Source organism: Eschrichtius robustus, chromosome 10, assembly GCF_028021215.1.
Source record: "Eschrichtius robustus isolate mEscRob2 chromosome 10, mEscRob2.pri, whole genome shotgun sequence".
Classification (NCBI taxonomy): Eukaryota; Metazoa; Chordata; class Mammalia; order Artiodactyla; family Eschrichtiidae; genus Eschrichtius; species Eschrichtius robustus.
In genome coordinates this window covers 97,757,593-97,785,042 of record NC_090833.1, presented here as the reverse complement: position 1 = coordinate 97,785,042, position 27,450 = coordinate 97,757,593, and the positions used below count along the sequence as shown (strand labels likewise).

General features: G+C 44.1%; 1 protein-coding gene across 2 annotated transcripts in view; it reads right to left on the bottom strand.

Moving 5' to 3' along the window:
* Positions 1-27,450, bottom strand: part of ROR2 (receptor tyrosine kinase like orphan receptor 2) — a 216,956-nt gene that overhangs the window by 45,889 nt on the left and 143,617 nt on the right. For both annotated transcript variants that reach the window (XR_011075095.1, XM_068551870.1), the window contains exon 2: positions 378-455. Coding sequence is in view for 1 of the 2 variants with exons in the window: in XM_068551870.1 (XP_068407971.1) it covers positions 378-455 (78 nt within the window). In the remaining variant the exon portion in view is untranslated. The remainder of the gene's footprint in view (positions 1-377; positions 456-27,450) is intronic.

Below are 27,450 nucleotides of genomic sequence, written 5' to 3'. Positions count from 1 at the left end.
ATCAGAAGAATGTCCATGAGCTGACCACGCCCTCTTCTTTGAACCATTACCATAAAACTCCTCACAACCCCCCTCCAGGTTGGGACACACAGATTTGAGGGCATTAGCCTGCTGTGGCCCCCTTTGGCTGGCAAAGCAATAAATCTATTCTTTTCCACTTCACCCAAAACTCTGTCTCCGAGATTTGATTCAGTGTTGGGATACAGAGGCTGGATTCGACTTCACACCCACCCATGGGGCAGCACTGGGCCACAGGGGACCCTGACCATCCATTTCATCAGGCCAAGCCTTGAGTAGAATGGCACTGTGAGCCCCTCTACATGGTACTCTGAAAACACTTTCGAACACTTGCATTCAAAGAGCACTTCACAATTTACCTTTCAGAGTTGGAATAGGGCTGTCGGGTCCATCCAGTTGTCCCAAAGGGTCATTCGGGTCGGGAACCTCTGCTTGCCCTGGGCAAAAGAGCACAGCACACACATTACTGAGATTTCCCTTCGGGACCTTTACTCTGCTTCTCATGCAGAGACAATAGTGTTTTAGCAAAACTCCCCACTGTATAGAAAACCTAGAGGGATAAGGCGTTATGGTAACTTCCAGAGGGCTTTTCTAGCATCAGATCTGATACAACAGCAAAAGTGATTCTTGCTTTATCCCAAGAACAGCAAAATGCAAATGCTTCGCGGTACATACGGAGGAAGCAAACATGTGGCTGAAGTTTCATTAAGGGAAAGAGAGAGAGATTAAAACACGGGCTGGCAAAATTAAACACTCTGGAGCCAGAGTCAGCAGATGGCCCTCCAAATAGAGGTCCCTGGTAATTCTGAATAAATTCAGAATTGGAGGGTTTCTTCAGCAGCTCATTCATTCCCCTCCCGGCCCCCAGACCCACCGGCAGCCAGCAGTCAAGAACTGATCGACCCATAACTGTAAGGACAGAAGTTTCTCATCTTAAAGGCAATCACAACCCCACACCTCAGAGGCTGTGTCAGAGGGAGCAGCCACTCCCAAAATCATAAACACCAAGGGCAAGAACAGATCTGGTCTGTTCAAGTGGGAATACAACACACAGTCATGGGTCCCCCGTCCTGGAATGCCGGGGAAGGGTGGGCAGGTGTGACTGATGACCTAGAAACCGTTTGGGGCCTCCTAGAGACCCTTCTCAATATCCCAACGCGGTTTACTTTCAAAACTTTCACCCCATACCTTGGCCTTGACTGGGTCACACTGGATGGAGGTGGGGATAGAAATGGCGAAGTCAAGGGTGACTCTGACTACACATCTGGATGAATCTGGGTTTATGGCATCAAAGGCTATCAAAGAGTGGGACACACATACAATGGAAAATGATGCAGCTTAGAAAGAAGGAAATCCTGACACATGTTACAACATGGATGAAACTTGAAGACATTATGCTGAGTGAAATAGCCTGACAGAGAAAAACGAACACTATATGATTAATGAGATACATAGAGTAGTCAAATTCAAAGAAAGTAGAATAGTGGGTAACAGGGATTGTGGGGAGGCAGAATGGGCAGTTAGTGTTTGTTTAATAGGGACAGAGTTTCATTTTGGGAAGATGAGAAAGTTCTGAAGCTGGATAATGGTGATGGATTTACAACAATGCGAATATACTTGATGCCACTGAACTGTGCATTTAAAATGGTTAAGATGGTAAATTTTATGTTATATGTATTTACCACATTTTTAAAAATTTATTAAAGGCGGTTTATAATTCAATATTGGGTCACCCCACTTGTCTCTCAAATGAGAGACGAGAACTAACAAAGCCCCCGGACACTTCAGATCCCGCTTAAGATGAGGTCTTGCTCAAAAAAACTAGTGTCTAAAAGTGAAGTACAAGTGATTTTCAGGCAGAACCAGGTACGCAAGATTCTTCAAATTATTTAGCTAAACAAACACTGGCCGGTTTACACTTAAGGGTACCCGTGTGTCTAAGCTGATCCTCTCTACCCGCTTGTTCCTAAGTCACAGGACACTCGAGGCGACGCATAAGCTTGCAATGCCCTTAGAATTCAGGCCCAGTTCCCAAGCAGCCAACAGGAGACATTATTTCTGAATGGGCCCGTGGCTTTTCACATTCAATTATGGTAGAGTCCTTCTTTCTATCACTCCCAGTCCAAACTTACCCACCCATCAGAAGCCATGCACCCATACCATCTTTCATAAAATGTCCTTGATCAACCATTCAGAAGTAACATCTTTTAAAACTATGCCCCAAGAGACTTCCCTGGTGGTACAGTGGTTAAGAATCCGCCTTCCAATGCAGGGTACTCGGGTTCGATCCCTGGTCGGGGAACTAAGATCCCACATGCCCGGGGTAACTAAGCCCATGGGCTCTAGAGCCCGCATGCCACAACTACAGAAAAGCCCGAGCACTGCAACAAAGAGCCCGTGCGCCACAGTGGAGGATCCCGCATGCCTCAACTAAGACCCGACGCAGCCAAATAAACTAATAAATATTAAAAAAAAAAAAAAAACCAAAATATACCGTACACCTCTCCCATGGCAATCACATCATTCTCTGAATTAATAGTTGCATATATTTTAATTTTCCTCAATGGGTTGTAAACAGCTGGAGGACATCAGATGCTGCGTCTCTATTGAGGGCTAATGGTCCTAGCACTAAAACCTAGACAGAATCTGGGGCTGCTACAGGACAGAGACGAGCATAAGCTATGTAAGCCAATCAACGCGGTTCAGTTGGGGTTTGAAATTTTAAATTGGCATGTTACACATACCATCACTCAGCACTGTTTAAATGTAGAGAGACCACAGGAAATCAAACACACTTGTACTATATACACATATCTGAAAGAGGCATAAAAATTATTAACTGCTTAGAAATTGACAAATGGTGTGAAACAGTCAAATAAATATACACTCTGAAGAAAAATAAGCGCCATTAGCCCAATTCCACTGGGCACAAGGTTCCTGGCTCTTCCAAGGCAGCTTTTACTTTGGAAGCAGAAGTATTTTCATGAGCATCCAAGCCGGCGGGTGGACATGCACACTCTTCATGGGAGAAGAGCCGGAGGTGATCCAAATGCTTTGGTTGACTCGTGAGCAGATGTCACCCCCACAGAGACATGCAAAGTTGCTCTCGACATTAGAAATGCTGAGATTCTCCCTGAATATATTGCCCTGGTCAGCACATACGCTGGAATTTGATTTTTTGTTTCTCCTCAGCCTTAATTTTTACCCTAGGTAAAATTTAGTTTGGGTACTTGAGCAAGAGAGCGTCAACTACATATTTGGAAAAACAGGTAAGTTTCAAGTAGCCCACCAGGCTAATATCAGGGACCCCAAGCTTTGGGACTTAGATGTGAAAGCATACAGTGGCTAAGATCCTGCCCATTTCCTCTGCAAGTCAAATGTGTGAATAAATTCACGATATCCAATCACCTCGGTCCTTAGAACTGACACCTTAAGTTCCAGCAAAACTAGGCCCTGTTGTTGCTTCCTGAGAAACAAGGGCAGTATTTACATTCTGAAGTTAACAGTCTTCATTCTCCTACAGTGCAGAACAGCCATCTTTACTCAAGATGCTGCACCTCCTAAAATTTACAAGCAAACTGTAACAGGGGCAAATGTGAACCTGGGGTATGGGGACAAGTGAGACCAGGGTCTAGTGCCTCGGCAGATTCCAACAGGATTTCTCCTGGCCCTAAAAGGGTCAAGAACAACCCAAAGGAAAAAAAAATGAAACAAACGTAAAACAGAAACAACAAAAACTGCCACCCACACGTCAAAGTGTCACTATTAGTTATCTGAAATTATATAGGTAATTTAAATGTCCTCTTTTATTTTATTTTTCAACATCTTTACAACGAACAAGCATCAAGCTTTTAACTGACATAATTCACATACCACAAAAGTCCGCGTTTTAAAGTCTATAATCAAGTGGTTTTTAATATATTCACAAGGTTGTTCAACCATCTCCACTATGTAATTCTGCAATATTTCCTCACCACCAAAAGTAACCTTGTTCCCATTAGCAGTCCCCCGGAATCCCACCTCCCCCAGACCCTGTAACCACTAACCTGCTTTTTGTCTCTATGGATTTATCTGTTTGGGCCATTTTATATAAATGGAATCATACAATATGTGGGCTTTTGAACAAACATTAATTTTATTAGGTTTTTAAAATTTCATGCCCAAAAAGAGAGAAAAAAAAAAAGGCTAGAGAGAAGCACACTGTACTAAGTGATTAGCAAAGGCCATTAAATGCTACATCAGCACATCAGACCACTGCCCAGACCCTGTGGGGAGGTTTTGGCTGCCCAAGTAGACAGGATGTGGAGGACGCATGGGAGATGCAGTGATGACTAAAGGATGAAAGACAGAGAACTATGAAAAGCCAGAGAACTAGGATTATTTATCCAAAGATATGACGGTTTAGGAGCTGAAAGTCTCACTCGGAAGAGACCAGCACACGTTCACATTCCTGCTGTAGATAAGACATGGCTCGTGACAAGAACTAAGGAAGGATTTCATCACTGTGAGTTTAGGGGCCACCAAAATGAATGCAGCATTGGGAACTCGTGTCATCTGCTTTCTCCCCAACTAGCATGTTCTTCTGCAGGTCACCAGGGCCGGACGAATGACCTCTATCCACCTTCTTCACCCCATAACCCACCTTGGCAATTACTGCCAGCCCAGTTCAGTCAGCGACTGGTCCAAGGCGGTGTGGGTCCAGTCAGACCTCCCACATGGCTGTCCTGAGTGCTTCTTTACACAAAGGTCCCCTTGGGTTTACCTGGTGCCGGTACCCTCACCCCAGCTGGCTGACTGGAGATGGGGAAGACCTAAAGAGAGAAAAGGTTCTGGGAGGATTTGGCTGCCCTAACTCCTCAGGACTTAATTATTGTTTTCTGAAAACCAGGCTACTACTTGGAGCAAATCTACATGTCCTTCGTTTTGGTAAAATACTAAAAGCTGTACTAACACCACACGTGTCCATGAAGAATGTGAATTCACGGGGGCTTCCTTGGTGGTGCAGTTGTTAAGAATCGCCTGCCAATGCAGGGGACACGGGTTCGAGCCCCGGTCCGGGAAGATCCCACATGCCGCGGAGCAACTAAGCCCGTGTGCCACAACTACTGAGGCCCGCGCGCCTGGAGCCCGTGCTCCGCGGCGGGAGAGGCCACTGCAATGAGAAGCCCACGCGCTGCGACGAAGAGTAGCCCCCGCTCGTCACAACTAGAGAAAAGCCCGTGTGCAACAACAAAGACCCAACGCAGCCAAAAATAAAAATAAGTTTAAAAAAAAATAAACTTATTTAAAAAAATGTGAATTCATGACGCTCTAACTTTTTCCGTTGGATGTGAGTGATCTTCACTGTAAAAAAAACACACAGGGCGACAGTGTAAAGCTACCGGAAAACTCAAACCTTTGATAGCATCAATCAGGTAGTGATCATTAACTCTTTATTAGTTTTTTGATGTTTAAAGAAAGGAGAGCATTTAATATGGAAAAATTTAAGTGTGGCTGGTTGCCATGCAATGATACATTAAGTGTATAATTTGATCCATGTCAAAATTACACTTTAAAACCTAGAGCAAAGACTACCTACAATGTGGTAACCAGAGCGGGATCCTAGAACAAAAAAAGATATCCAAAAGTCCAAAGAAAGATGAATAGTATGGATTTTAGTAAAGAATAATGCGTTGATCTTGGCATATCCGCTGTGACAAAGGTACCGCACTAATATAAGATTTAACGCTAAGAGGAAGCAGAGTATGAGAAATATGCAAACCCTCTGCCCTATCTTCACACAGTAAAAAGTTTATTGAAGAACAATTAAACATTCTTCCACACTGGTCAAGCACTTAACCAAGGCTCACAAGTAAAGAAGAGCTGTAGGAAAGACCCTATCTCCGAACAGCCTTAATGGTGCAAGCCAGGCATGAATGTTAACCACGTGAAGAGAATACGACACAGATTCACAGAATCTGATACAGTTTATTCAAAGATTCAACAGCATAACAGTGAATGCTCAGCAATTAAATCACTTTTGAGAATATCGGGTTTTGAGCAAAATTTTACGTTAATTGTCATGGCATGGCGATACTGGCTCCCAACCTGATACTTAGCATGTATTCTTAGCAGTACTTATCACTGTCCCGTATATTCAGGGCTCAACCAATTGGTGTCTGAAGAAAGACCAGATGAAAGGATGCATTGTTGATGTCGCTGGGCTGGTTAAGAAATCAGGGTTTCCCACAAGCCCGCAATAGCTGGAAATGCACGTCCGGCCCAAATGTGTGCAAATTCTGAATAATTAGAAAACGCGCCTCAGTCAAACAAGATGTCCTACAGACCTTCTCTCAACACAGGCCTCTAATGTGACATCTTGATTTAAGGCATCGATAAGGTAAGAGAAATTTATATCTGCAAAGTACAAGTGGGTCTCTTCTGATTCTCAGGCTCCTTCTCTGGTCTTAAAATACAGCTCTCTCATTAAGAGCAGAGACATGATTAAGAGAGAGTTTACTAATGAAGTTCAACCCACACCCTTGGATTTGAGCTCATGTGCTACTCTGTTTTTGATTTGTGTTTCTCTTAAAAAATGTTTTGTTATTCAGACTATTCACCCATTAATCTCTACCTGTTGATGTGAATCGGTACACTTGTTGTGATTTAATTATATGCAGTCTCTGGCCTATTTGGACAACTTCAAAGCAGCCTCCTTTTAATTAGTGAGGGTATTTCATTCACCAAAGCTTTGCATTCTTGGGTTTGGTCATCCTTAATGACGGTGTAATTTCCAGAATATGAGAACGAACAGCAGTCAGGGCACATGGGTAAAAGACCACAGCCTGGAAGGGAGGACCGTGCGGCAGGCCAGGAGCCTCTGGAAGGGCAAGCATGGATTTTATGATTAGCTGTGCTGCATGAAAAGTCAGCACATCCACTGGCAACTGGAAACGTCCATAATGTGTTCCAGAACAATCACTTAGCTCAGCAGCACATCAAATCGAAAACATCCGTGATGCTGGAAATGCAACAATTAAGGAAAAGAATGAATAACTGGAAAGGAGCAGAGTATAGAATCCTAAAAGGTGAGTCCATCAGCCTGGGAACTGGGCCAGACAAAGTATGTCCATAGTAAAGAGACTCGATAATGTTTCTGGGAATGCGCTTATTAAAACGTCACACCGTGTGTCTCAACCGCCAGCTAGAAAACCACACTGCGTTCAAGGTGAGCTGCCAGTATCTAATCGGCAGTAGTCTTAACAGTCTGTAATCCTTCATTTCGTTATTTTGAACTTTGAGTTGAGTAAATATTACCCTCTGGGTCTACATTCCTTAAGGGGCTGACCTAACTCTGCTCTGGAAATACAAAGTTAAATCCAACAACCTGAAAATGGAGTGACCAGTGTCTCTCACCAATTTAACCTTCACTTTGATTCTACTTCCACAGCAAAAATATCAAACCCCCAAATGAGTCCAGGCACAGGCCCAATGCTCTCCAATATTGCCGTCATAACGCTTTTTCTACCTCTGTCACAGACAGCCCCCCAGAACCCCCAACAAAGGTCCCACTGTCAAGGGCCAAGTGTATAGTTGGTTGAAGGGGGAGTGAAGCTGCTCAGGAGGCTGAATTGGGGCCTTTCACTGACCTCTTTCTTTCCCAACACCTACAGCCCCTGGCCGCGGTGGCAGGCGGCCTGGCAGAGTCGGGAGGCCGGGAGACACCATGCATAACAGATGCAGCTGAAAGGACGAGACCCTGACACCCTTCACTGCAACACGAGCTCTGGGGCCTGATGCCACTGATGTCCCTGCTTGTTACTGCCGGTTTCTGCAAAACCGACAGAAGAGGAGCAAACAAAAATGTTGAGTAAGTACTCCGAGCTCATTCTGTTTCCACTTGGTTTCACAGAAGACTCTTTTGAGTATCAATTATTCCCATGAACACAAGGAATCACTTTTTCACCTTGAACCTCTGTAAGGTGTTTCATTAAAGGTAAGGAGGGGACTTCCCTGGTGGCGCAGTGGTTAAGAATCTGCCTGCAAATGTAGGGGACACGGGTTTGAGCCCTGATCCAGGAAGATCCCACATGCTGCGGAGCAACTAAGCCCGTGCGCCACAACTACTGAGCCTGTGCTCTAGAGCCCGCAAGCCACAACTACTGAACCCGCGAGCTGCAACTCCTGAAGCCCACGTGCCTAGAGCCTGTGCTCCGCAACAAGAGAAGCCACCGCAAGGAGAAGCCTACGCACCGCAATGAAGAGTAGCCCCTGCCTGCTGCAACTAGAGAAAGCCCGCGCACAACAACAAAGACCCAACGCAGCCAAAAATAAATAAATAAATAAATTTATTATTTTTTTTAAAAAAAGGTAAGAAGGGAAAAGATTTTTTTTTAAAGAAAAACCCTTATTAGAAAAAGAAACTGCGTATTGTCCCATGATAATGCTGGAAGTTACTTTCTGTTTGCTTCAGGGAGAGTTTTAAACTCCTCAGCTGCAGGTGCAACAGCCTTGGAACCCAGGGTTGCCTGGAGAAATCTCAGGGTGGAGTGAATGAGACCCAGAGGGAAGGGATTCTGAAGGTCTGCAGCCTCTTTCAACCAGGAGTCTATGTCCAGCCTATGTAGCCTGAAGTTGCACTCATCCCCAGAGCAGGTCGACCAGTTGGCATATTTGAAAGCAGATTTGTTGGCAGTGATCACTTGGAGCTCATGGAAACAAACAAGGATATACATCTGTTATAATCAAAGATGACAGCAGTGATTTTCTTAAAGGTAGCTCCTGTATGAGTTTGCTAGGGCTGCCCCAACGAAGTGCCACAGCCTGGGTGGCTTAAACAACAGTTCTGGAAACCGGAAATCCAAGATCAAAGTGTTGGCAGGGTTGTTTCTCTTGCAGCCTCTCTCCTTGGCTTGTAGGTGGCCAGCTTCTCCCTGTGTCTTCACATGGTCTTCCCTCTATGCATAGACACCAGTCACAGTGGATAGAGGCCCACCCCAGTGACCTCATTTTAATTGAATTCTGTAAAGACACTATCTCCAAATAAGGTCACATTCTGAGACACTGGGGGTTAGGACTCCATTATTATCTATTTTGGGGGGACACAAATCAACCCATAACAGATAGTGTTACTTATCTTCAAAGCTTCTTTATACTTAATGCTGATTTAAAAGTGACTTTTGCAACTGCATGGAGCAGGCTGACAGAGACAGAGAAAGCCTTGATGAGAAAGAATAAACAGGGGGTCTGGACTAAGTACAGAGGTGTCGGGGGCGGGCTTGCCCACATACTGAAAGGATCTGCCAACAACTTGCTAATGACTCCAGCACCCCGACTCCTTCGTTCTGAAGGTGTCCCCTCATGGCTTCCGTTGGGGACACCGCTGTCCTCTGAGCTTCTTCTCCCTAAGTTTCCGGCAGCAGCCCTGGCATCTTCCCAGACCCCCTCCTCTCAGGCTGGCATTCCTTCTTTCTCATAATATTTACACCACCACCACTCTTCCCAAAGAGCGGCATGGCAGGCCCAGAGGGAATGTGTCGTGGGATCTGGAGCAGTCTGTCTGACCATTTTTGGTAATGATTCTGCTCAACATTTACACAGGGCTGCCCACTTTGTATGATGCACACCATCCGTACGACTCCCTTCACTTGACCCTCCAAGTTTGGATCCTCTCCCGCTTCAGTCTCTCTTGCGAATGTCTCCTCGTCTCTGGCCCCGTAAATGCTGCAGTGCCCCAGAGTTGGGCCTGCAAAAGCTTTCCCTCTCTTTCTGTACCTGTCCCCTTGATGACCTGGCTTTAAACGACAGCAAAATGCCCATAACTCCCCAGCACACCTTTCCGAGCCGGACCTCTCCATAAAAAGCCAGGCTCAGAAACAGGAGGACCAGCTCACGTCTCCGCTTGCACATCTAACAGACACATCACGCTCAGCTTGTCCAAACACAAACCCGGCTTTCCTCCACAGACTGCTCCCCTGCAGTCACCAGCCTCCCTAAACTCTGACTTCAGCCTTCCATGGGCTAAGGCCACACATCCTGGTTATCTCTGACTCCTTTTCCTCTCATATCCCACGCGCAATCCAACAAGAAATGCTGTTTGCTCTGTCTTCAAAATACATCAGAATGCGACGCTCCTCACCCCTCCCTGCTCACACCCAGTCTCAGTAGCTCCGGCTCTGCTGGATCACATGACAGCCCCCCCCAGCCCTCCCTGGGTCCACCCTCCCCTCCCCGCTGCTCTCCATGCAGCAAACACACTTGCACCTCTAAAAGGAGCTTCAAATACCATTGCCTGAGACAGCAGGGTGAATCACAAAAGCCTGAGGCTGAGTGGAAGAAAATACACATACAAAAAACCCTGTATTGTATGATCCCACTTATACCACGTTCATAAATGGGCAAAGGCATCTGCAGTGATGGAGGTCAGAAGACTGGTGACGTTGGGGGTGACGGCCGGGAAGGAGCAGGGGCTGGGTTTCTGAGAGGCTGCTGGCGTGGTCCAGTGATGTGGGGATTTATGAACTTTTATCTATGTATATTATACTTACACAAAGCTTACCACGTTGCTTCTATTTTTATCTCTCTCACATAATGCTACCTCCTGGAACAAGGCCTGCCGGGATGTTATTCAAACACTTCCCTCCACATTTGTGCACACAATCCTGCCACTTAACCTGCTTCCCATTTTTCTTTTCCCCTTAGCACTTCCAAGAGACGATTTATTCATTAGTTTATGTCTCTGTCTCCTCTTCCTGGGAGCAGGAGTTTCTGCCTGTCTGCTCACTGCTCTATCCCCAGCACCTGGAGCATAGCCAGTAGTTGCTCATTTGGTGAATGAATGAATGCTTCTGTGCTCAACAACTTCCAGCACCTTCCACCTCCTCAGAGGAGCAGCCAGAGCCCCTTCTCCACCCCCTCCACATGTGAGCGTGCATGCCTGCACACACACACACACACACACACACACACGCTCCTGACCTCACCTCAACCCCTTTCCCCTTCACTCTCCAGAACAGTTCCAGCTCCTTTTCCCTCTGGGGTTTGCATTTCCTTTTCCCTCTGCCTGGAAAACTCTTCCCCAGACCCCCCCTGTAGCTCACCCCTTACTTCCTCTGCTTCAAGCTTCACTCATAAACAAGGCCTCCCCTGAAATCCTGTATTGAAAGCCTCTAAGGCCCACACGTGGCCTGCCCTGTCCGTGTCTGTCTCACATAAGAAGAGGGTGGCCTCCATGATGCCAGGCTCTGGGTGACCATCTGGTGTCCACCACCTGGAACCCCGGCATGCAGGAGGCACTCCATGACAATGTGAGGAATAAACAAACATGCGCAGTGTCCTGGGACCATCATGCTCATGTGTGAGGAGAAGTCCTGAGTTTCACCGCACATTTTGAGGGATGGAGCTCATACCTGCTCCAAGCATGGGCAGTGCCCACCCCACCAGCACCTCCTCCTACATCATGTCAGCTCCTCTTCCCACAGGCAGACGATGGTGCCGCAACTCTGCTGCCCCGAGATGGGCTGCTCCTCCAAACCACTAGTGAACACTGCCCTGCTCGAAGGCGCTCAGACCTGAGATTCCTGGCAGTGCCCCAAGGAGCGCCACCAGGCCCACATTCCACAATCTCTCTGACAACATGCCCTTTAAAATGAGCATATGCATCTTTACAACTCCAAATGAATAAAAAGAAGCTTTTATAATTTTAAAACCATACCATGTGCTACTCAAACATAAAAAGGGCCAACTGTTGATACACACCTCACAGTGGGTGCATCTCACATGCATCTAGCTAAGTGAAGAGGCCAGACTCACAGGGGAATGTACTGGAGAATCAACTTCCAGAATGGCGGCATGAGGATATTGATGAACTCACTTTCCCTCCAGAATAGCAAAAATGCAGGCTAAACAACTAAAACCAACCATTTAAGAACTCAGATAATGAACCAGAGCCACAGAATGAACTGAAAAATCATCTACCCAAGAGAAGTAATGGAACCTTAGCAAGACGGCGGGGCTGTGCTGGTTTAACGTGGGCTGTGACCATCTTCTCTCCCTCCCCAGCAGCCCTGCAGGTGGCCGGCAGATCTGAAGCTTTTGAAGTTCTGTTAAAAGTGCCATCCCATAGTCACTATTTTGTCTGGACTTGCAGCACTCTGGGAAATCTCTAGGTTTGACTCAGAGCTGGGCTGGCCTGGGGTCGTGGGGAGGGTGGCAGGTGGTGTCTGTCCCTGGAGTGTTACACAAACAACAACAAGCTGCTGGCAACACTTCAGCTGCCTAATGCTGTGACTACAACTGCAGTAAACTTGAGCCCAGCCCAGGATTTAAAAGGAAATCCAGGAGAACTAGAGGACTTCAGGGCACTTCAAAAGCGCCGATGTATTTCCAGGGTCAAAAAGGCTGTGCACACATGGAAGGCTATGCACATGCCCAAGGAAGCCCTGCAAAAGGAGAAGACACCAGTCCCTCATCTCTGGTGCAATCAAGAAGTGACAGCTAATGTACACCTGAAACTAACATGACATTGTAAATCAACCATACTCCAATAAAAATTTTTTTAAAAAAGAAGTGACAGCTAAGGCTGATGTTTGATGGCATGCCTTCTCACAAGATCCCCTGGGCAAAAAGTGCAAGAAAATCTCATGACCAGTGACTGGCTAATCACACAACTATACTGACTCAGATGTCATCCCTAGGAATCAAGCCTTAAAAATGTAAGGGATCTTATGTTAAGTGTTCTTACCACACACACACAAAATAACAATAATTATAACCACAACAATAAATAAAGAGGGCACGAGGAAACTTGTGGAGGAGATGGACATGTTTATGGCATAGATTGTGGTGATGGTTTCGTGGGCTTATACTTCTCTCCAAACTTATCAAGTTGTATATATTAAATATGTACAGCTTTTTGAATGTCAATCATACCTCTATAAAGTGGTTTAAAAAATGAAAATAACTTAAAAAAATAATAGATAACTCAGTGGTTATACATTAGAGGGAATACAGAAATTTTAGAAATACAGAAACTTTAGAATTAGTAAAGGAAAGCCGCTAAACAAATGAACAGTAATAGAAAAAACACCAACAATATCCAAAATGAAACAAAAAACCACAGCAGCAACAAAAAACTTTGAAGGGCTTGAAGAATTTGCTACCAGTGTTGTTGAAACAATATGTAATATGACCAGTTTAAAAAAAAGAACTACAAAGACACATGAGGAAAGAGGAAACTACGCCACATACACAGGAAGGAAAAAAACACCCAAGAGAAAAGGGAACCCCTGAGGAACCAACCCAATAAATATGTTCAAAGAACTAAAGAAAAGAATATCTAAAGAATTAAGGGGACTCAAAATGGATTAAAGACCTAAATGTAAGGCCAGACACTATCAAACTCTTAGAGGAAAACATAGGCAGAACACTCTATGACATACATCACAGCAAGATCCTTTTTGACCCAGCTCCTAGAGAAATGGAAATAAAAACAAAAATAAACAAATGGGACCTAATGAAACTTAAAAGCTATTGCACAGCAAAGGAAACCATAAACAAGACCAAAAGACAACCCTCAGAATGGGAGAAAATATTTGCAAATGAAGCAACTGACAAAGGATTCATCTCCAAAATTTACAAGCAGCTCATGCAGCTCAATAACAAAAAACCAAACAACCCAATCCAAAAATGGGCAGAAGACCTAAATAGACATTTCTCCAGAGAAGATATACAGATTGCCAACCAACACATGAAAGAATGCTCAACATCATTAATCATTAGAGAAATGCAAATCAAAACTACAATGAGATATCATCTCACACCGGTCAGAATGGCCATCATCAAAAAATCTAGAAACAATACATGCTGGAGAGGGTGTGGAGAAAAGGGAACACTCTTGCACTGTTGGTAGGAATGTAAATTGATACAGCCACTATAGAGAACAGTATGGAGGTTCCTTAAAAAACTAAAAATAGAACTACCATATGACCCAGCAATCCCACTACTGGGCATATACCCTGAGAAAACCATAGTTCAAAAAGAGTCATGTACCAAAATGTTCATTGCAGCTCTATTTACAATAGCCAGGACACGGAAGCAACCTAAGTGTCCATCAACAGATGGATGGATAAAGAAGATGTGGCACATACATACAATGGAATATTACTCAGCCATAAAAAGAAACAAAATTGAGTTATTTGTAGTGAGGTGGATGGACCTAGAGTCTGTCATACAGAGTGAAGTTAAGTCAGAAAGAGAAAAACAAATACCGTATGCTAACACACATATATGGAATCTAAGAAAAAAAAAAAAAAAGGTCATGAAGAACCTAGGGGTAAGACAGGAATAAAGACACAGACCTACTAGACAATGGACTTGAGGATACGGGGAGGGGGAAGGGTAAGCTGTGACAAAGTGAGAGAGTGGCATGGACATAGATACACTACCAAACATAAAATAGATAGCTAGTGGGAAGCAGCCACATAGCACAGGGAGATCAGCTCGGTGCTTGGTGACCACCTAGAGGGGTGGGATAGGGAGGGTGGGAGGGAGGGAGATGCAAGAGGGAAGAGATATGGGAACATATGTATATGTATAACTGATTCACTTTGTTATAAAGCAGAAACTAACACACCATTGTAAAGCAATTATACTCCAATAAAGATGTTAAAAAAAAAAAGAATTAAGGGGAATTACAACAAATTTATTTCAATAAATAGAGGCTATCAATAAAGTGATAGAAATTTAAAAACTCAAATAGAAATTCTACAGTTGAACGTACAATAACTGAAATTCACCAGGTGGGCTCAACAACAAATTTGAGATGGTAGAAGAGAGAATCAGTGAACTGGAAGACAGTTTACTGTTTTTACTGGGATAGAGATTGTACAGTCTGTAAAGAAGAAAATAAAACAAATGCAGAAAAATAACAGAGCCTAAGAGACCTGTGGGACACTATCAAAAGTACCAACACGGGACTTCCCTGGTGGCGCAGTGGTTAAGAATCTGCCTGCCAATGCAGGGGACACAGGTTCAAGCCCTGGTCTGGGAAGATCCCACATGCTGCGGAGCAACTAAGCCCATGCGCCACAACTACTGAGCCTGCGCTCTAGAGCCCGTGAGCCACAACTACTGCAGCCCATGCACGTAGAGCCCATGTTCTGCACCAAGAGAAGCCACTGCAATGAGAAGCCTACGCATCACAACGAAGAGTAGCCCCTGCTTGCCAAAACTAGAGAAAGCCTGCGTACAGCAACGAAGACCCAACGCAGCCAAAAAAAAAAAAAAAAAAGTACCAACACATACATAATGGGAGTCTAGAAGAAGAGAAAGGCAGAAAAAATACCTGAAGAAATAATAACCAAACACTTACCAAATTTGATTAAAAGTATTAACTTGCACACTTAAGAAACTCAAGGAACTGTAGGTAGGGTAAGCTCTAAGATATCCACAACTAGACACATCATAAACAAACTGCTGAAAAATAAAGAATATTAAAAGCAGCAAGAGAAGTGACTCATCATGTACAAGGGATTCTCAGTAAGATTAAGAGCTGACTTCTCATCAGAAACCCAGTGTGATGACATATTTAAAGTGTTGGGGAAAACAGACCATCAACCAAGAGTTCTATGTCTAGCTAAACTCTTCTTCAAAAATGAAGAAGTTAGGTCACTTCCAAACAAACAACAAAAAAAGAGAAAACGTGTTATTAGCAGACTGCTCTACAGGAAATAGTAAAGGGAGTCATTCGAGATGAAGTGAAAGAACACTGGAAGGAATTCTGATTTATACAAGAAAACAAAACAGTACCAGGAAGGTAACTTCATAGATACTATGAAAGACAATATAAACATATTTTTGTTTGTAACTCTTTTCTTCTCCTATTTGTTTTAAAAGACTACTGCATAAAACTATAATTATATAATGGTGTCAATGGACTTAAAACATATAAAGATATAATTTGTATGATACTAATAGTTCATAGAAGAGAGGAGAGAAGACTGATATGCTGGAGCAAATTATCTACTTTTGAAATTAAGTTAGTATTAATCTGAACTAGATTTTTTTAAAGTAACATGATAATAGTAATCCTTATAGCAACCACTATGAAAGTAATTTTCATAGAGAGAGAAAATATAAAGGAATTTAAAGTACACTAGGAACTATCCGTTTAACATAAAAAAATGTAAGAATCAAGGAACAGAGGAACAAAAAAGGTATGACATATAGAAAACAAGTAGCAAAATGACAGAATTAAAACCTACCTTATCAGTAATTAAATTAAGTACAAATGGATTAAAAGGACAAATCAAAACACAGAAATTCACAGAATGGATTAAAAAATGATCTGTCTACAAGAGACATTTCATATTAAAAAACACAAATAGGCTGAAAGGATATATCATGCCAACAGCAATCATAAAAACGTTGAAATGGCTATACTAGTATCAGACAAAATAAAGTACAAGACAAAAATCATTACTAGAAACAAAGAAGAACATTTTATAATGATAAGCTGGTCAACCCATCAATCTTTATAAATGTATATGCACCTAACAACAAAGCCCCAAAATACACAAAACAAAAACTTACAGAAATAAAGGGGAACATAGAAAATTCAAAAATAATAACCGGAGACTTCAATATTCCACTTTCAATAATGGATATAAGAACTAGGCAAGGGCTTCCCTGGTGGCACAGTGGTTGAGAGTCCGCCTGCCAATGCAGGGGAAACGGGTTCGAGCCCTGGTCCGGGAGGATCCCACATGCCGCGGAGCAGCTGGGCTTGTGCGCCATGGCTGCTGAGCCTGTGCTCTGGAGCCCATGAGCCATGACTGCTGAGCCCACGTGCCACAACTGCTGAGGCCTGCGAGCCTAGAGCCAGTGCTCCACAACAAGAGAAGCCACCGCAATGAGAAGCCCGTGCACCACAACGAAGAGTAGCTCCCACCTGCCGCAACTAGAGAAAGCCCGGACACAGCAACGAAGACCCAATGTAGCCAAAAATAAAAATAATAAATTAAATTTAAAAAGTTAAAAAAAAAAAAGAACTAGGCAAATCAGCAAGGAAATAGAAGATTAAACAATACTACAAACCAATTAGACCTAATACTATAGAACATTCCACCTCAACTGTAGGACACATTCTTCTCAAGCTTACACAGAACATTCTCCAGGATAGACCATATTCTAGGCCATACAATAGGCCTTAATAAATTTAAAAGGATTAAAATCATGCAAAGAATATTATCTAACAAAAGAATGAAACTAGAAATTAACAAAAGAAGAGGAGCTTCCCTGGTGGCGCAGTGGTTAAGAATCCACCTGCCAATGCAGGGGACATGGGTTCGAGCCCTGGTCCAGGAAGATCCCATATGCCGCGGAGCAACTAAGCCCATGCGCCACAATTACTGAGCCTGCGCTCTAGAGCCTGTGAGCCACAACTACTGAACCTGTGAGCCACAACTACTGAAGTCCACGTGCCTAGAGCCCGGGCTCCACAGCAAGAGAACCCACTGCAATGAGAAGCCTGCCCACCTCATTGAAGAGTGCCCCTGCTCGCCGCAACTAGAGAAAGCTTGTGCACAGCAACGAAGACCCAACACAGTCAAAAATAAATAAATAAAATAAACAAATTTTTAAAAATAAATAAATAAAAGAAGAAAATTTGGGAAATTCACAAATATGTGGAAATTAAACAAAACATACCTAAATAACCAGTGAGTCACAGAAGAAATCACAATGGAGATAAGAAAACACTTTGAGATAAACAAAAATGAAACACAACGTAACAATACTTATGGAGTAGACCTAAAGAAGTGCTTACAGATAATTTAATAGCTTTAACTATCTATATTAAAAAAGGAGATCTCAAGGAGATCTCAAATCAATAACTTAATTTTACACCTTAAGGACTTATAAAAAAAGAGCAAACTACACACAAACCTAGCAGAAGAAGGGAAAGAATCAAGCTTAAAGCAGAAAATGTATTGTTAATAATAAATAAAATTATTATTTTATTTAAAATAGAGAACAGAAAAACAATAGAGAAAATCAATAAAACAATAAGTTGCTTCTTTGAAAAGATAAAAACAATGGACAACCTTTAGCTAGGGTGACCAATAAAAAGAGGAGAAAACCCAAATTATTAAAATCAGAAATGAAAGAGAGGACATTACTACCAACCTTACAGAAATAAAAAGAACTATAAGAGAATACTGTGAACAATTGTGCGCCAACAAATTAGATAATGAAATTGACAAATCCCTACAGAAACATAAGTACTGAAACTGACTCAAGAAGAAAGAGAAAATCTGAATAGACCTACAAAAAGTAAAGAGATTTGATTAGTAATCAAAAAACTTCCCACAGAGCAAAAGCATAAGACCAGATGACTTCTCTGGTGAATTCTACCGTACATTTTGAGAAGACTTAATACCAACCCTTCACAGACTCAGAAAACCGAAGAGGGGAGACTTTCCAAACCAATCTATGAGACAGTATTACCCTGATACAAAACCAGAAAAACACGTCACAAGAAAACAAAACTAAACGTCAATATCTCTTATGAATACAGATGCAAAAGTTCTCAACAAAATACAGCATATCTTCTTTGGAGAGTTGTCTATTCCCACTAGCACATGGAATTTGAGAATCCGGAAATGACCCAAGTATATATGGAAATGGCGATTAGCAACAGGCGGTTTTTCAACTAAATGGGAAGGAATCCACAACTGGTTGGGATAGGACAGTCACTGAAAGCTGCAACTCTGTAACCTTTCATGAAAAAGTAAACTCTGGCTGATCAAAGACTTCAGCATATAATATGAAACCATGAGTCAAGTATTTGCTCAAGAATATGGAGCGCTGAAGGACGTGAGAGTTTGCAAATAAATTCAAATGGCTATTAAGTCTATGAAAAGACTCAACACCACAGTGTTAACTCAACAAAGGTGAACTGAAATGGGAGACTTATGTTCACGTGTCACATTGGAAAGGAAAGGAAGCAGGCACTCCTTCTCTGGCCTAGGGCGTGCAGAGTTCCACAGAATCTCTGCCACAGCAGGTGTCCATCTCCCCAAACCAATCAGGTCCCTGTGCAGCAATTCCACAGTCAGGAGTGTATCCTCCAGGTACTCTACAGGTGCAAAGTCACAACTCTAAGGATGCTTGTTCCAGCCCTTGCTGTCACAGCAGAAGATGGGAGATACCCAAATACTGATTGAGCCAGTATTGGTTTGACACAGAATGGTTAAATGTAATAGGTAATAATAAACATGGTACATAAATAATAATGATAGCAATTGTCACAAGTTTTAAGCCCTTAACCAGTGCTGGGTGCCAAACCCCTTCTCATGGATTATTTGTCTAACCCTCAAAGGACCCTATGAGCTTCTATGGTCACCCCCAATCATTGATAAAGAATTTTTTTTTTTTTTTTTAGGATCTTATGTGGCCAATTTACTAGTTTTCATTTATTTATTTATTTATTTATTTATTTTTGGCTGTGTTGGGTCTTCGTTTCTGTGCGAGGGCTTTCTCCATTTGCGGCAAGTGGGGGCCACTCTTCATCGCGGTGCGCGGGCCTCTCACCATCACGGCCTCTCTCGCCGCGGAGCACAGGCTCCAGACGCACAGGCTCAGTAATTGTGGCTCACGGGCTCAGTCGCTCCGCAGCATGTGGGATCCTCCCAGACCAGGGCTCGAACCCGTGTCCCCTGCATTGGCAGGCAGACTCTCAACCACTGCGCCACCAGGGAAGCCCCGATAAAGAATTTTAAATGTCTATATTTCGGGATTGCAGCATGAAGTAAATCTGTGTATAAGATGCGGAAAGATGATGAAGACAGACTCAGGTGTGAGCAAAGCAAGATAAAGCTGAGTGTACACAGCCACTCCTGATCACACACAGGCTGCTGGCCTATTTACAGTTGCTGAAGCTACATAAGAAACAGATCACTTCGGAGGGGGAAACAGGGTGAGCCTGTGTCTGAACTGTTTCAGCACACTCAGCCTTCTCTTTTCAAAAAAAACAAAAACAAAAAAAAACACCTAATTTTTTTTAGAGTAAAACAAAATACTTCACATTGGAAATTCTTCGGTTTTTTAAAAGAATGCTAACAATTTAACAAATTATATAACAAAATATCTACTGCACGAAAAGAGGTGAAGCTGTACTGAGAAATTTCCCTGCATGCCCCTCCCCCATGCATTTGAAACAACCTGAAGATAGAGCCTTTATATTCTATTTCCTGAATTTCTTCCACTGCAGTGGATACCACTGCATGATGTCTAACTTCTTCAACAAAAAAAGCAAGGATTCTGCGACATCAACGTACAGATTTGTATTTTATAGTCAGAGTATTGTAGTATTAATATTGAACAGATTAAAGCAATATAAACCATTGCTAGTGGTTATCATAAAAATGCACATAATTGCCATCTGTGATTCTTTTCTATAAATTAATGTCTTTGTCTTTTCTAAGCTTTTCCTCTAAGGAAAGAATTTATTGAAAGAATTAAGTTAGCAATCATATCACCAGACACTACTTATTTCCCCTGCCCCTATAAAAAGGGACATTTTTCAATACATTGTTTTACTTAATTGAGACTCTTAAACTCATAAATCATGGTTGTTTCAGGCTTTTCTTTGAGGCTTTTTTATTTTCACAGCCAGAAGCCCTAAACTAATCAATCATGGAATAATGTCATGGGTAATTACCACGGGGGTGACTTGCCTTTTCTGTCTCTTGAGGCCGCAGGTGTCTCTCAGCTTGGTATTTTTAAAGCACTTTTGTTTTAACAACCAAATGGCACCAGGGAACCTCTCTCTCCATCATTATCACGAAAATACACATGAAGGTACACATGCAGGACACCCAGGAAACAGGCACACACACATGACTCAGGGACTCAGGGGATCCCCGCGGCTCCATCCTCACAGCTTTACACTCTCAGTAATCTTAAACCGTTGGATTTGGAGGAAAATGTGACCTGATGAAGAGAACAAGGTAGGCTGACACATCCCCTAGCACACAGCTGGGGGCTGACATCCCTGGCTCTCCTTCCTCGTCCAGGAAAATGGGAGCACAAGATGCCTCCGATCAAATCCAGCCCTGTGTTCTACTTTCCTCAAGCATAACTCAGAGGAAATCCTATTTCTTCTCATAACGTATCTGTGAGGCTAGGTAGACTTTGGGATACAGGAAGCAGAGAGAGACTGCAAGCCAGAGAAAATAAAATCCCCTCCCTGCTCATCCGTGGGTAACTTCACATGAACAAAACACGTTTTAGGGGGTAGATCTGCTTATGAAGAATTTTTCAAACAGAACAATCAAGTTAAAAGATCAATTTCTCTCTCTCTCTCTCACACACACACCCAAATACACACACATACGCATACACACACACACACACACACACACACCCCTCCTCTCTCACGTTAATTTTGTATTTTTCCTTTTCATTTTGGGGGTCCGCATGTGCGAGGGGTAGAGGAAGTTGTAACGAACCTCTTTTCTGTTTCCCGTTCCAATTCCCTTTCCACCCTTCCAGAGGCTATATCTTCCCTTTACCCTAGTTGTTCTCAATGGATAAAATGGATTTTGCCCCCAGGGGACATCTGGCAACACCTGGAGACATTTTTGACCGTCAGATGGGGGCACCCTTGACGTCTAAGGGGTCAAGGCCAGGGATGTTGCTGAACATCCCCAACGCACAGGGAAGCCACCACCGCAAAGATTTACTGGGCCCCAAATGTCAACAGTGTGATGCTGAGAAACTCTGCTCAACTCCAGGCTACCTTCTATTTTCCTGCACGTTCTCAGTTTTGAGTCAGCAAGCCTGAGAGTTGAAATAAAATTTAGATAAAATCTCATCCAGCCTTGCTCATCCTTGTTCCCATTCCACATACAGAAACTGAGCCCTCAAAAGATGCTGGTGCCTTAGAAAAGCCCAACCTTACAGTCAGATGCCCATGCGAATCCTGCCCCTGCCACTTATGAGCTTTGAACCGGGGGCAAGAGAAATGGCCCACGGGAAACTCCATCTCCCTAAATGCAGGATGGCAGTAAGGAGGCCTCACTGTCTGGGGTGCCGATTGGACGAGATTCATGCTAAACTTCTCAGACTGTGTTTTGCATGCCTTACACGGAAGTCAATAAATACTTATTCTTTTTTTCCATCTGTCACCTTTTTCTAATTCTTCCTACTCTTCCAACTCAGTTGCGGAGATGACCCTGAGGCCAGGTGAAGCCTGTGGGTCACGGTGAGTGCCTTCTAGGCCAAGGTCACAGCTCCTTCCTCCGTGAGATGGCCCTGCGGCGCCTGGTGCCAGCACCAGCACCATTACCCAGCACAGCACCAGAACCAGCACCAGTACCCAGTACCCAGCACCAGCACCCAGCAACAGGTGTTCCTGGCCTGGGCCCCCTCAGCAGGGAGAGGCGGTAACTGAGAAGGGAAGGAGTGGGCAGGACCAATCTTGGGGCCTCGCTTTCCTTCTCTGTGACACTGGCCATGTTTCTATTTGTTTCTCATAATCATTTGGCTTCGCAGACAGTGACATCATTGCAGATGCTGCCATCATCAGTGTGTCATACAGCACCCACGGGCTAGCCCCCTCTTGGTACCCCGGCTATGGTTACAGAGAAAGGTGGGGACGGTACTGCTGGCTACAGAGACTTGGGTTACCCAGGTATTGGAACTACTGGAGGAAACATGTTTCCTTACACAAGGGCAGGAAAAACTTGGTGGTCTCACCTTCCTGTGTTTTCCCACTGCAATAAAAATGCAAACATGAAACGGAAGGAAGGTCAGTGAGGCTGCAACGCAGGCTGGACGGTGAAGGAGACACAGAAGGAGGCGAAGGGGCCAGGGGCTCACGCTGTGGACACACCAGCTCCAACACACAACCCCAACCTGCAAACCCTTTCCAAGCTGGTTTCATGCTTCGTGACTAGGCCACCGTGAAGTTCACAGCCATGTTTCCAAAGAGACACATTATTTACGCAAACAAGCCTTTCTTCCATGTGCACTGGCTTGCCAACAGTAAGGAGCTCATAACGGGCCACAGCCCTGTTTAAAATGTGCACCAAAACAGGCGCCAAGTCTAACACCATGTAAAAGTCAAGGGGGGTAAAGGTCTGGAATCTCTCCATCCTGGAGGGTTAAGTTTGGCCAAAATGGAGATGTCAGACCAAGGCATCCAATGAGGCAGCTCCTGAAACTCTGCACGCCAGCAGCCTACACAGAAAAGTGGATCATACTCCCACCCGCCTCACCGCTCCTCCCATCAGTACTCTCACGTGTAAAGAATGTAAAGCAAAGAAGAGTTTAGATAAACTGGGCCCGGACATCTATGACAAGTCTACTGAGCACAGACGCATCCCTTAGAGGAGGCTAGGCAGTCATGGGGTCCCCACACAGCTCTGCCTCCCCAGGCTGCGTTCCCTGAGGATGCTGAGGATGGCCTGAACACAGGAAGCACCCCGTGAGTAAGATCTGCAGAGCAGGGTGCCGGATATGGCCTGAAAAGCTCTCAGGTTATCCTCTCTCCAAGCTCCTCTTGGACGTGACTGTCCCCAAGGCCTCGTGCTAAAAGGGGAAGTGAATTAGGAGATGTATCCCGGAGCGGATACATTCTCCTCGGTGAGGACAGAAACGGTGCTCTCCCAAGCCATGCTGCTGGCCCACACGGGGAGAAGAGGCAGCATCCGCTGGGGAGGGCAGTGGAGGGGCGAGCAGGCCAAGCGGAGAAGCCTGCCAGAGGTGAGGGCCCCTGTGGTGTGCAGGAGGGCTAGAAAAAGATGGACTGGAAAAAGAAGCCAGAGCTCCAGTGCTGCTGTGATTTGTCCAAAATCCCTGAAGCCATCTTACCTGCCAACAGGTGGACTGTCGCCAGGTCCTAAGGGGCGGGGCCTTGGGGCTCCACCACCAAGCCCTGAATGACCAGCGCACAAAAAGAGCTAAACTACTGCTGACAGGCTGCTGAAAGGAGTTAGTTCTTTCAGTTGACCTCAAGGTCAAGTGGATGAACCTTTGCCGTAGAAAACCATCCCAGAAAATGATGGTCCACTTGTATGTCTCTGGCCCGTGAGTGGCCCACAAAACAAAGCTCACCTGACATTTAAAAACTGGGATGGTTTTCCCCATCACCTGGCAAAGACCACGAGGCTGGGTCACACAATGGCCAGGCCAGGCTGAGGGAGGGTGGAGACACGGCGGGAGGTGTATAACCGGGACAAACGCCACACAGGACCATGACCTGGATCCGTCACTAACAAAGGCACATACCTGTGACCCAACAATTCCACCTGTAGGAAATGTGTCCTACACAATGAACTCACGTGTATGTGAAATGATATGTAGACACGGTTATTCATTGAAGCACTGGGTTTTGGTTTTGGTTTTGTTTGCATTTTCACTGACTTTTACTTTGTCTTTTGGTGTCCAGGTCTGTGCATTTTAACACAATAGATTCACTTCATCACAACCACAGTCAATTTATAAAAGAGTCTCATCACCCAAAAAACTCTTCTCATGCTCTCCCTCTACAGTCACACCCACACCACACCATACACACACACGCGCGCACACACACACACACACACGAGACTTTTTTCTCCATCACTATAGTTGTATCTTTTTGAGAAAAATGGAATCACACAGTATGTACCTGAAGGGGATTAGAACATGCCACCCCCAAATATGCCACTTTGGCATAAGAATTATTTTGAGCTGAAGATAATTGGGAAACAGCAGAGACAGGAAGGGCTCTCTGCCCTCCCCCATCTGCCTAAAAGCAGGACATAAATTTCTCTTTGTGAAGGTGTCCCCATCTCTCAGACCATGAAGGGAAGAACAACCCTTGTCACCATAGATACAGGTGGTACCAAGATGAATCTGCATAAACAAATCTTACTAAATAACCCTTACCTACCATTAGTTTCCCACATATATTTCCTAGTCACTTCCTCACAGTCTACCACCCCTAGAAACCCAAACCTCTTTCCTTTGTCTAATCATGTCTCCACAATTTATCATCCTTTGTTTATATGGTATATAAGCACCCAAGCCTGACCACGTCTTTGAGTTTTCACTTTTTTTCTGTGATGTCGTCGTGCACATAAAAATGTCAACATCAATAAAGTCAGTATGACTTTTCTGCTGCTGCCTTCTGTCAGTTTAATTCCCAGGCTCCAGTCACCGAATCTAAGAGAGTAGAAGAAGTTTTCTTCCCCCCTACATAACTTTTTGAAACTGGCTCCTTTCACTCAACAGAATGCCTTTGAGAGTCATCTAATTTGGTGCCTGTAGAGATAGTTATTTCCTCTTTTTTGAAAAACAGTATTCCATGGTATGGATGGACCACAGTTGGTTTATCCATTCATTCACTGAAGGACATCTGCGCTATTTCCAGTTCTGGGCTATTTCAAATAAAGCTGCTAAGAACATCTGTAGACAGGTTTTTGTGTGAACATAAGTTTCCATTCTCTGGGTAGTGGCCAGGAGCCTGAGTGTCTACTCTGAGGTAATCCCTTTGGACCAGCCCTCTCACACTTTAATGAGCATACAAACCACCCAAAGAGCTTTTTAAGTGCAGATTCTGACTCTGTGGGGCGGGGCCCAGGATTTTGCATTCCAAACAGCTCCCAGGCAATGTGATGCTGCTGGTGTGTGGGCCACTAAGAGCAGTGAGGTCTTGGCTTCCAGGCAGAGAGGGCTGTGCCCCAGGATGCCCTTTCAGGTAATCTGAACGGAAGTTAGGACTGGCAGCTCAAATGCTGGAGAGGGTGCAGAGAAAAGGGAACCCTCTTCCACTGTTGGTGGGAATGTAAATTGATACAGCCGCTATGGAGAACAGTATGGAGGTTCCTTAAAAAACTAAAAAGAGAACTACCATATGACCCAGCAATCCCACTACTGGGCATATACCCTGAGAAAACCATAATTCAAAGAGAGTCATGTACCAAAATGTTCATTGCAGCTCTATTTACAATAGCCGGGACATGGAAGCAACCTAAGTGTCCATCAACAGATGAGTGGATAAAGAAGATGTGGCACATATATACAATGGAGTATTACTCGGCCATAAAAAGAAGCGAAATATTGAGTTTTTTGTAGTGAGGTGCATGGACCTAGAGTCTGTCATACAGAGTGAAGTAAGTCAGAAAGAGAAAAACAAATACCATATGGTAACACATATATATGGAATCTAAAAAACAAAAAAAAAAAGGTTCTGACAAACCTAGGGGCAGGACAGGAATAAAGATGCAGACGTAGAGAACGGACTTGAGGACACGGGGAGGGGGAAGGGTAAGCTGGGACAAATGAGAGAGTAGCACTGACATATATATGCTACCAAATGTAAAATAGATAGCTAGTGGGAAGTAGCTGCATCGCACAGGGAGATCAGCTCAGTGCTTTGTGACCACCTAGAGGGGTGGGATAGGGAGGGTGGGTGGGAGACTGCAAGAGGGAGGGGATATGGGGATATATGTATACATATAGCTGATTCACTTTGTTACACAGCAGAAACTAACACACCATTGTAAAGCAATTATACTCCAATAAAGATGTTATAAAAAAAAAAGACTGGCAGCTGTCATCAGGTCCTTTGATTGGTCAACAAAGCCCATCACAAATAAACCTTCCCTTAATTTGGAAGGTTTTAGGTGGAGCACGCAATCCGCATTTGTATTACCCACCTGAGCCCTGCAGGCATTTAAGTTTGAGACCCCTGCTGAGCCTCACCCAGGGGCAGAAGAAACTACTATTTTAGCCCAAGGATGTAAGGGTAGCACTTTCTCTGTGCAGTGTAGCTTCTTCAAAGGCCATCAAAACACAGGCAACTTCAACTATGGTGCTTGGCAAAGAGAGAAAGAAGGGAGAGGGGCAATAGAGAGGGAAGGGCTCACAGAACATCTATTAAATAGAGCCAGAAACACCTCCCCTTTTGCCCATGGGAAATGGACTGAATCCAGCCCAAGTGGGCGATGTGTGCCAGGAGAGCCCAGGTGGAAAGAATGTGAGGTTTTCCTGATTTCCCTGACCACCAGGGAAGCGAAGGAACCACCAGGAGCAACGACTCAAGGAAAAAGCTCAGAGTGTTCCAGGGCCATGCAGGGACGCTGACTCATGAAGACTTGAAGGAACTGACCAGAAAATGGGCAAAGAACAAAAATAGGCATTTCTCCAAAGAAGATATACAAATGGTCAACAGACACATGCAAAGATCACTAATCATTAGAGAAATGCAAGCAAAACCACGAAATACCACTTAACAGAAAATAACAGGTTTTGGCGAGGATGTGAGAAATTGGAACCCTTGTGCACTGTTGGTGGGAATGTAAAATGGTACAGTTGCTGTGGAAAACAATATGGTGGTTCTTCAAAAAATTGAAAATATAACTGCTATACGATCCAGCAATTCCACTTCTGAAAGCAGGGTCTTGA